Here is a 10,515-nt window from a genome sequence, read left to right as displayed (position 1 = left end):
AAATATAACAAACCAAACCTGAGATTTATAAATGTTTAAATATTCAAATGAAAGCATAAATTATATAAACAAATAAAAAAATCCTGGGTCATTAGTTAACAAGTGGATTGAGAACCCTCAATCAAAAGAAAAAAAGTAAATAATTCTTCAAATATAAAATGTCTGTACTCAAAGATAAGATATGATATTGAGATGTATTAAAATAAATCATTTCAAATGATTTTCCGCAAAATATCTAAAGTTGAAATTCTATATGTCAAGGAACTTTTTTTTTACTATGAAGAAATGGTTTAGAAGAGAAATGAATTGAGGGCTAATGATGATCATGCAGCATTCCGGACATTATGCTTCTCTTATTTGACATTCAAATAGATTCGATACCTTGAATAAATGTGTATTTATTTAACTTGCATCTCCACCACAATCCAATGACTCTTCACAACTTAATTCACAGATTTTCCACTCCAACTAGAGACAATGGCCATTAATCAAATCTAGGAGTTGTATTAGGAAAAGAAAGGACCTCACTATAAGCAGAATGTTAGGTAATTGTCTGAGGGAGCAAGAAGGAGTCAGGAACGATAGGAATGTGGTGGCAGGGATGTGGTTAGTTATCTGGGAAATGGAAGACAGTGAAGGAGAGAGAGAATTTGTTCTGTATTTTTAAGAATCTAAAAAGAAAATTGCTGGATCAGAGCAAGGTCTTATTTAATCCAGTATTATTTTCCCATTGTGGCCAACCAAATGCCCTTAGGCAGTCTTGGTTGAAGTTAAACATGAATTAAGAGTTCCTGACTAAGAGTTCCACTGGTCCACAGCAATGGTGCATTTGTTCTACAGAAGCAACTGATGATCTCCAGAAAGCTTACCGTAGAAAGAAATAACAATGGCTGATCTCTGTAATCTAGTCGAGTGTATACGAAGACTGGGAGAGAATAATTATGTGAGGTCATAAAGGAAATCCTCATGGATTCTTTCACTCTAAACTGTGAAAAGCGTAATGTGTTTTCACTGCTTCCGAGGGATTTCTTAATACCAATGGAGGGATATAATGCTGCACTGCTATTCCACAACCACAACAGTTCATTATTCCTCATGAGTTCATTTTCTGGACATGAGCCAGTATAGTTCTGCTCATGGAAATTGTAATTGTGGCAGTCAGGATATAAGTAATATCCCCAGAGGCCCTTGGGCCTGCTTTTAATCCCCAGCTCAATTGTTTCCTTCATGAAAGCCTTAGCACATTTTTCGAAAGAAAATTTAGCTAAACTTTCGATAGCATTTGCAGAAATATTCTCTTGCAGTTTGGAAATCAGTTTCCTTGACTGTCTCTTGTAAATGTTTTTGGTATTCCAGTTACGCTCCCACTGGGGTCTCCAGTGTTCCCAGTCTATGACTGCCAACCCAGTGAAATCCTTATCAGGAATATAGTACTTAATATCTTGGTTAGCTTTCTCCAGATGCGTTTGCAAGCTGAAATTCTGAGGGAGGCCACCGTTGATTGGGATTTCCTGTGATGTGTACCAGGGATAATATCCCAGCCTGTTGACATAAAATATGGTCACATTCTGTCCTCTTGCTTTGGCAAATGGACTTCCAATCACATGGAACATTTTTAAGCTGATTGTGATATTATATCGGATGGAGCAATGATCTGTCGGTGCATTCCAGGCAGCTATGAAAGGCATCCGTTGGAACACTGGAAGCTGAGCGGACTTCAGGGCCAAAGCAGAACTCCACATAAATGACATCTGTAACCAGAATGTAGAGCGGACCTGCTAGGAAATAGAAAACAATTTTGAACTGTCAAGGAAAATCAAAATCTTTGACATATAAAAACATCCAGGCCGATCTTTTTATTTTTCAAAGCAGGCATATCAAACTCACGACATCATGTGACGTCACACAACGTATCAGGCCAGTTTTGCCATTGCCGGCAATGGGGTGGGCGCAGCTTCCACGTGACGTGTCCGGCCCGCGGACCAGCAGTTTGACACCCCTGCTCCAAAGGATCAAGTAACATTATGCAGAAGCATGGCAAAGAAAAGTAATGCAAAGAAATTAAGACATGAGAGAAGAAAAGGAAATAAAAGAGAACCAAATCAGCCAAATGTATACAACGCTACCCAATATATTTATCTATTTTTTCCAGCCATTATTATTTTTACAAATAACTCAAGGCAATGAACATATTCAACACAACTTCCTCCTCCTATTTTCCCCATAGCAACAATCCTGTGAGGTGGGTTGGGTTTGGAAAGAGTGACTGGCCCAAGGGCACCCAGCTGGCTTTCATGGGAAAGATGGAACTAGAACTCACAGTTTCCTAGTGTCTTGCCTGGTGCCTTAACACTATACCAAACTGGCTCTCTTGGCTTCTTTCTGTCCTTATCAGCCATCTTGGCTTCAACACCCATCCATACATTGCTTGATACATTATCTTTCCACTTCTTTTTCTGGCAAGAAAACCTCCTGAGTCTTCTTCTCAATTCATTCATTCTTCGTTTGTATACTTGTTCTGCGTTTCAGTGCTGATTCATAATATATAGTACATATTTATACATCACTCACATTTATATTCATTCCACATTCATTCATTCTTGAGCTTATCATTTCTTGTTTTACTACATGTACTTCTTAAATAACACATATCCACTGAATTTGATTTACTTACATGATTTTCCTTACATACCCAACTTTTACTCCCATATAACTAAATAAGTGGGAATATACTTTTATAATTGGACTTCCAGCCTTTTAAATAAACTTTCTGTTACTTTTCTATCAGCATAACAACATTCTAAAAAAGACCCATCTATTTTTCATTTTTAATATTTTTTATGAGCTGCATAATATATATCCTCTTGTTTTTAACCTTTACCTTTGTTTCTTTGCTTGTATTCATTAATTCCAAGAGAAGAAAATATTTGTAGCCCTCAGACTGAACTGTGGATTCTGTGGTGCTCTCTGAGCTTGGTTGTTTTCTGCAGACACTTCATTACAAAACTAGGTAACATAATTAGTGCTAGAAGACAGTGGGATTTGCTCTCATTTTATATACTGGTGGCTTGCCTGTCAGTGTTGGTGGGAGAGGTCTTGGTGGTTCCTTGAATAGGCTGTTCTTTACTGTTTAGCTTTTTTGTCTGAGTTGGTAATTCCTTCTTGACTGTTGATCTAGTATTAATCTTGGTGTTAATCTCTGTTAATCTCATCAGGTTTTGATTGCTGGTGAGGAATTTTTGCTGGTGAGAAATCTTTTTGTTTCCTTTTTGGTCTATTGATTGTCTCTTTTGAATGGTATGTATATATCCTGTTTATCTCTGTGTATCTGTTGATGGTCGATTTGTCTCAGTCCAGACTTCTAGGAATTTTCTAGTGTTTTGGGATTTGTCTTGGTCTAGGATGGTCACAGTTTCCCAGTTGAAATTATGGTTAAGTTTGTCCATGTATTAATCCCAAATTAAAGAATTTTCATCGTATCTTCTGACTGCTAGTTGGTATTCATGGATGTGCTCTGCTAATATTCTACCTATTTGTCCTACATAGCACTATTACATTCTTATGCTAAGATGACTCCTATTTTTTCTTCTGGGCTGCTAGGTCTTTTGGGATGTTTTGGAGAGGTTTAGTCAGTATGTGTGCTATGGAGATGCCATGTGGTTGTAATAGTCTGCTGGTGGTTTCTGAGATGTTTTTGATGTATGGAAACATTATAAAAGTTTTTCTGTTAAGGTTGCCAGACCACTTTGTTGGAAATTATGTTTTTATCATCTACATAGATGTCTATGCAAAATCTTCCAACAAAATGGATACCCATGCAACTTTATCAAAAAGGACTGACCAGGAACCTAACATAGCACAACAAACACAAAAATATTACTACAAATAATTTTAACTAAACAGTGGTTCAGAATAAGTAATTTATATATTTGTACACTATAACACTATAGTGCCTATAGTGCCTAACCCCACCTCACTAGATGACCAAGTGTTAGTGGTTCCCGTATCTCTTTGCTGTCATCTTATGGAATTTGGGACACCTGTTCTACAAATAGGAAGCCTGAGTTTCTTATTCTGCGTGTGAATAAAATCATGTTGCATAAGAGATCAGTGGATATTACAAGATCATTGGTCATGGTCCACAAATATATAACCATGATTTTAAGGTTGTGATCAAAAACATCTCATTCCAAAGAAATACTATGCTTTTTATATTTAACTTAACTGAATTTAATTTAACTCAGTAGAGTTGTAGATCTTCCCCTTTGCCACTGTCAGTCATTGGGATTCTATTTCAAGCACCTTTAAAATAAAACAAAGCTATTTAAAGAAAAGTTCAGAGTGTGGTTTTGTGTTAATTTAGGTGTATACCAAACACTGGCTGGAATGCCGTTGTTTAAAAACATAGTTTAAAAATATATGGCTTTTCAACAGTAGATTTTAAAATAGAAAACAATCATTTTTGGAATGGCTACTTATCTCTGTTGAGGATCTACAGTATACTATTATATCAAGAGGAGTAGAACAAGCCTTGACATCAAGAGGATTAATCCATATATATGTATATAACAGCATTGAAAAAATGTCTTATGACCGTTTTTCACACTTATGGCCTTTGCAAAATCCCCATGGTCACATGATCAAAATTCTAATGCTTAGGAACTGGTTCATATTTATGATGAACGCAGTGTCCTGGGGTCATGTGATCACCTTCTGACAAGCAAATCCAATGGAAAGCCAGATTTACTTAACAACCGTGTTACTAACTTAGCAATTGCAACAATTCATTTAATAGCAATGAAAGAATGTATATAACATTTGTAAAAACAGATGGTATGTGTTAATGGACAATTGTCATATATAAACTTTGGTCTTAGAGATTGTAGAACTGTAGCCAATAGAAAGTAGTTCCTATATCCATGAAAGGAAAAAAGAAGTTGTACTGCTGCTATATATCAGGAATGCTTAATCAAAAGCTTCATGTGCTCCTGTGGCCTGTGAAACCCTTAGGGTAATCTTCAAAACCTCTGCAAATATTTGAAGATGTAATGGAGTTTACTGGCAAAGATTCAGGAAGTGGTTATCTAAAGAACCTACAAACGTTTCCATTATCAGTAGAAAATTCCAGCTCTTATTACAAGACAATAGAAAAGTCTCACCCTGGTACATTAGGGAATAATTTGGTTATAAGTGACAAATAGTTCAGTTGCTGAAGTTCTTATAAACTTTTATTGTCATTTCAATAAATCCTGCTAAAGAATATTTTGTAAGTCTCATGCTTGGATAGAAATACTTTCAGTTTTTCTATCAAAGAACCAAACAGTATTAAATTGTCATATTTACATGTGACAAATCCATTAACTGTGTAGAGCAGGAGTCTTCAATCTTGGCCCTTTTATGACTTGTGGATTTTAACTCCCAGAATTTGTCAGCCAGCCAGGGCTGGCTAAGGAATTCTGGAAGTTGAAGTCCACAAGAATAAAAGGGCTAAGTTTGAAGACCCCTGATGTAGAGAATAGTCATAGTAAATGCAGTAAACTAAATTACAATTTAGTCAGATGCATTATTTTATTTGATCCCATACATTTCATTTGCATAATAGTGTCTTCTTTCACAAGTATAAGGAGTCCTCAATTTACAATCATTTAATGAGTAACCATGACTGTTCAAAGTTACAATAGCACTTAAAAATGTGACTTATGTATGGTCCTCGCTCTTACAACCTTCTCAGCATCCCCAGGGTAACATGATAAAAATCCAGGTGCTTGGCAACTGACATGTATTTATGACAATTGCAGCATGCCAGGGTCATGTGAGTGCCATTTGCAACCTTCCCAGCTGGTTTCCAACAAGTAGTCAGTGGGCAAAGCCAGATTCACTTAATAACTGCAAGTAATAAACTTAACAACCATGACAAAAAGACATAAATTTGAGCACAACTCACTTAATAACCACTTTGCTTAGCAACAGAAATTCCAAACTATGGTTATAAGTTAAGGACTATCTGTGTGACAGGTGACATAATAACCAAAGATCAAATGCAGTTCTCAGTTTCCTCCCTCTATAGATTTTATATCAAAGCTGTTAAAGGTCTATTACAAACAGAAAATGTTGACAATTTAAATTTGAATGTGTGATGTAAATTATTCTGAATAATTGACATCTTCAGGATTCAGACTTGAAATATAGGCAATTATTGAAATCTAGGCACACATAAAGAAACTGCATAAACAAGCATGAGCTTTTTTAATTTCCTTCTAAATATGCCACGTTTTTTTTTCTATTCAGCTTCTTATTTTTAGTAGGCAGGAGTTTGCAAAACTGACCTAAAAGCTGGCAACATCTTTCCATTATTCCCAAATTCAATTAGTGCAAGGTTTTCAAGATGTTCTTCACATCAGCGATGTTCTTCACATCAGTTTTGTCATAGTGGCATTTGATGATTAGCACATTAAAGTCATTGCAGCAGTAAAGCTAAAGGCATCTTTGCACATTTTCACTGCTGAAAAATGTTCAGGAGCTGTCAAACTGGAATGGCCACATTTGTCTTAGCCAGAACAAGTGATGCTGATATAGCCCACAGGAAAGCGGAATAGGGAAAGTTTTTTTAAAAAAAAGTTTTTTTAAAAAAACCTAGCAGAAATCTATTGGAAGAAAAGTTCTAATCATTTCAACATGTGCATGAATTGTATGTCTAAAAATGTTGAGGATTAAAAGACTGCTCATCTTAATCTGGATAAAGTCAGAAATTGATTTAGGAAAGGAAATGTTAGTATAATATAGCTTCTGGATTATTTCATTTCTGCTACTACTTGTGAACATTAGCTGATTAGTCCTCACAGGTGCTGTTTATAAGTATTTTGTGTGTTTTTATTGTTTTAATATCTTTTAAATTATTTTAATTGTTTTAGAATTTTAGAATTATAAGATTCTCAGAGTCAGTTGGTTGAATTGTGCGGCTATACAAAATAAATAAATAAATAAATAAATAAATAAATAAATAAATAAACGAACGAACGAACGAACGAATGAATAAATAAATAAATAAATTTGCAATTGTCATTATTTTCCAGATATGCCTCCCTTCCCAACGAAATGAAAGAATAGCTGAGGTAAAAAAAAAATAATCAATCAGTCAAATACTAACAAGAAAGAACAGCCAGGAAAACTGTTGTGATAATTACTGAGTCCCCTAAAGAAATAAGAGAAGAACAATCTCAATAAAATAATTTTAGTTAAGTTCAAGTCCTGAAGAATACAAAGACCCAGTTATGTAGTTTTCTTGGCAACAACATCAATATGGATGGTGGGAGGGGAAGAGAAACAGGGAGAGAGAGGGAGAGGAAGCAGAAAAAAGATAGGACCATGAATCTCAGCAGATGGCCTCATCTAGCTATTCTTAGTTGATCCCAGATGCAAAGGAGATTCAGGTTTTGCTAGTCCTTGGGGGAATCCCAACTAGAAACAGGTTGTTGGTTCATCTGGGAAGTCAACATGTTCTTGGAAGAAAGCACTTGCAAGAAGACTTCCTGAATGCTAGGAATAGCAATCAACTAGAATAAGTATCTGAAAGCATTTGTTATTGTTGTTGCTTTTTTATTATTTTTTATTTTTTTATTTTATGTTTTGTTTTGTTTTGTTTTAGAGAGAAGTAGAAAAGATTTTTTTTATTAATTAATTGGGGAAGACACAAAAAGAGCAAAAGAGAGCAATGCATTATTGCTATTGACTGTGAGGTTTAGATCTTATACAGTATATGATTATGATGCTGTGAGAAGTGGTAAAGACACATCAGGAATATTCTGATTGCAATTAAATGTTCAAAAGGCTTTCATGATCTGGAAAGCTTCACTGAATCTATAATAATCAGGATTTTTCCTGATCCAGATGTAATCTGAAATGTCTCTGAATGGGGGGGGGATATTTGCCTTAGAACAGTGGTGGCGAACCTATGGCACGGGTACCAGAGGCGGCACTCAGAGCCCTCTCTGTGGGCACACGTGCCATTGCCCGAGCCTTGCCCCAGTCCTAAGCTTTCAGCTGGGTTTTATAAACCTTTTCGCTTTAGGCCTCCACTGCCATGTGCAAAAAAAAAAGGTTCAATCAGTCAATTTCAACTTCTTGCAGGAAAAAAAAGATCTCGCAAAGTTGGAATTGATTGATTGAACTTTTTAGTCCCACCCAGTCTGCCGTTACCACACAGCCACGCCCACCCAATTGGCCACACCCAACCGGCACTCGACGATGCATAAGTGGGTTTTGGGTTGCAGTTTGGGCACTCGGTCTCTAAAAGATTCGCCATCACTGCCTTAGAATGTGAAGCTGGATAAGAAGACCTCCAGTTAAAAACAATATCATTTGAAAATGAACATCCACATTTAAGTTTAAGGTTCCTAATCCAACAAGTGGAAGTGGGAGTCTCCTTCCACACATGGATCTTTTAACTTGAGCTAGAACAATGATGTCATATTGAAGATTTGGGGCTTTTTTTAAGTACTAAGTTGTGTCCAGGCAGTCATTCTCTGTGTACAAAACTATAATTTCCTGTTTATTTTTAGCAAACCTGTGTTTGCAAAGGCTCCCACTCTCTGAAGCTGGCACAGATTGATAGGAAATGGCTTTTGTTTTGACCTAAAAGGATACGTGACCTCCTTGGGGAGAAGATAAATCCCATTATCCCATTAAATAAAGGTTTAAAACAGTTCTCCAATACAAGTAATATTTAGAAGAAAATAAGAACTTAAACAAAAAGATGTAATGATTCAGTACTCTGAAATTATATCATATAATAAAATCCACCCCATCCCTTTTTTTACCTCAACTATTTTGCAGCTTCATCAAGACATTAATTTGGGAATAAGTCAAAAAATATAGTTTGCACATGTGCTGTTCCATTGTAACAAAGGTTAATTAAAGAAATTATAATGGCTTGGTTTATCTAAGTTTAGAAATCATAATGACTTAGCTCACATATGATGCTAAGATTTTTTTTTTAAAAGGCACATTCTGGTTCACTAGAGTTGCATGAAACTTGAGAATAATTAATATCAGAGGAGATTTGACCAACAGATATGTTCAGACCAAATCTTTATTGAAATGGTCAGATCAAATAGCCTATCCTCCGAAATTGCTTTAGAAAGATTGGAGGATGATCTATAAGTTCAGTATTTCTTTTCATATATGGGCAAGGCAGGAAAGACCGAATTCAGAGATATAATGGATATCTATCTCTATAGCTTAGTTTCTTTACTTTAAACTTTAGTTTTAATACTTTGTTCTTTCAAGGAAGTCTTCACCCCTGGACTAGTTCCAACAGTTATCTTGGCAAGATTTTCAAATGTTTTGCCATTCCTTGCTTAGGGCTAAGAGTGGCTGGCTTAGACTGGTCCACGGCCACCTAGCTGACTTTGTGCCTAAGGCAGGCCAAGAAATCATACTCATTTCTAGCCTGATACTTTAACTACTATATCAAACTAGCTAATTCATATCAAAATAATTAATCTTTGAATTTAATCATTGTTGTTCTAAATTGAATGCAGCATTAAATCACAGAATTTTATGGAATCTAATTTATGTATTTCTGCTTATTAGCCTGCACCTCAAAAGAAATAATTAAAAAAAAACAATTGCAATTGGTTTATTTTTACTTTTAGCAGTTTTATATGCAACCTAGAAAATATAATTTGGCTAGATCTGAAATATTCTAATAAAATTTCACCTCTATGTCTTATATAGTATCTATTATCCCCATAGCTCTTTGCTGGAAAAATTTGTGTCTCATATTTAACCAAATTATTAGTAAAATTATTGAATTAGTGATATTTGCAATAATGAATAAATAATATTGAACATTTTGCAGTGCTTAAGACTGGTACAATCAGATCTGGACTGCAAAGATGGTAGCAAAGTACCAAAAGCTTTTTTTAAGATTACAATCTTAAAAAACATTTTATAATGTTTGTTGAATTTAAATTAGATTACACTATATTGTTATGGGCCTTATGCCCATAAAAGATTTAACTGTGTCAGTAGGGCAGATAAACATGTTATGGGAACACCAACATTGAGCAACTAATAACCAAGAGGATATGCAAAACAGATACAGTTATGTACAACATTTCACTAATTCTATGCAGTGATTGCAACATTCACATCAACTCAATTGACCTGTTTTTGCATCCTGAGGCTGGAGAAAGGGATCTGGAGAAAAAGAGAAAATAGGCTTCTCCACTGCAAAAATCATCACCAAAGCATGGCACCATGGAGCACAAATCACCCAAACATTGGTCCCAATGCGTGTCTGGTTAATGGGAAGGGAGGGCGCGCAACTTGGGAGTCCTCCTGGATTCGCGGCTGGCACTGGATGACCATTTGTCGGCCGTGACCAGGGGGGCGTTTTATCAGGTTCGCCTGATCCACCAGTTGCGGCCTTTTCTGGACCGGGATGCTTTGCGCACAGTCACTCATGCCCTCGTCTCCTCCCGCCTGGACTACTGTAATGCCCTCTACATGGGG

The 10,515-nt window shown here is 35.9% G+C and overlaps 1 protein-coding gene across 1 annotated transcript in view; it reads right to left on the bottom strand.

Annotated features, from left to right (window-relative positions):
- LOC107293071 (hyaluronidase-4-like) overlaps window positions 1–1,751 on the bottom strand; it is a gene marked incomplete at its 3' end in the record, with an annotated part of 3,068 nt that extends 1,317 nt beyond the window's left edge. The window contains exon 1 of the mRNA XM_015822207.1: window positions 870–1,751. Within this exon, the coding sequence (XP_015677693.1) occupies window positions 870–1,751 (882 nt within the window). The remainder of the gene's footprint in view (window positions 1–869) is intronic.
- Window positions 1,752–10,515: the final 8,764 nt, after the last annotated feature.

The sequence above is a fragment of the Protobothrops mucrosquamatus genome, unplaced genomic scaffold (assembly GCF_001527695.2).
Source record: "Protobothrops mucrosquamatus isolate PMUCROS unplaced genomic scaffold, P.Mucros_1.0 scaffold_172, whole genome shotgun sequence".
In the NCBI taxonomy this organism is placed as follows: Eukaryota; Metazoa; Chordata; class Lepidosauria; order Squamata; family Viperidae; genus Protobothrops; species Protobothrops mucrosquamatus.
This window is presented reverse-complemented; position numbering and strand designations above follow the sequence as displayed.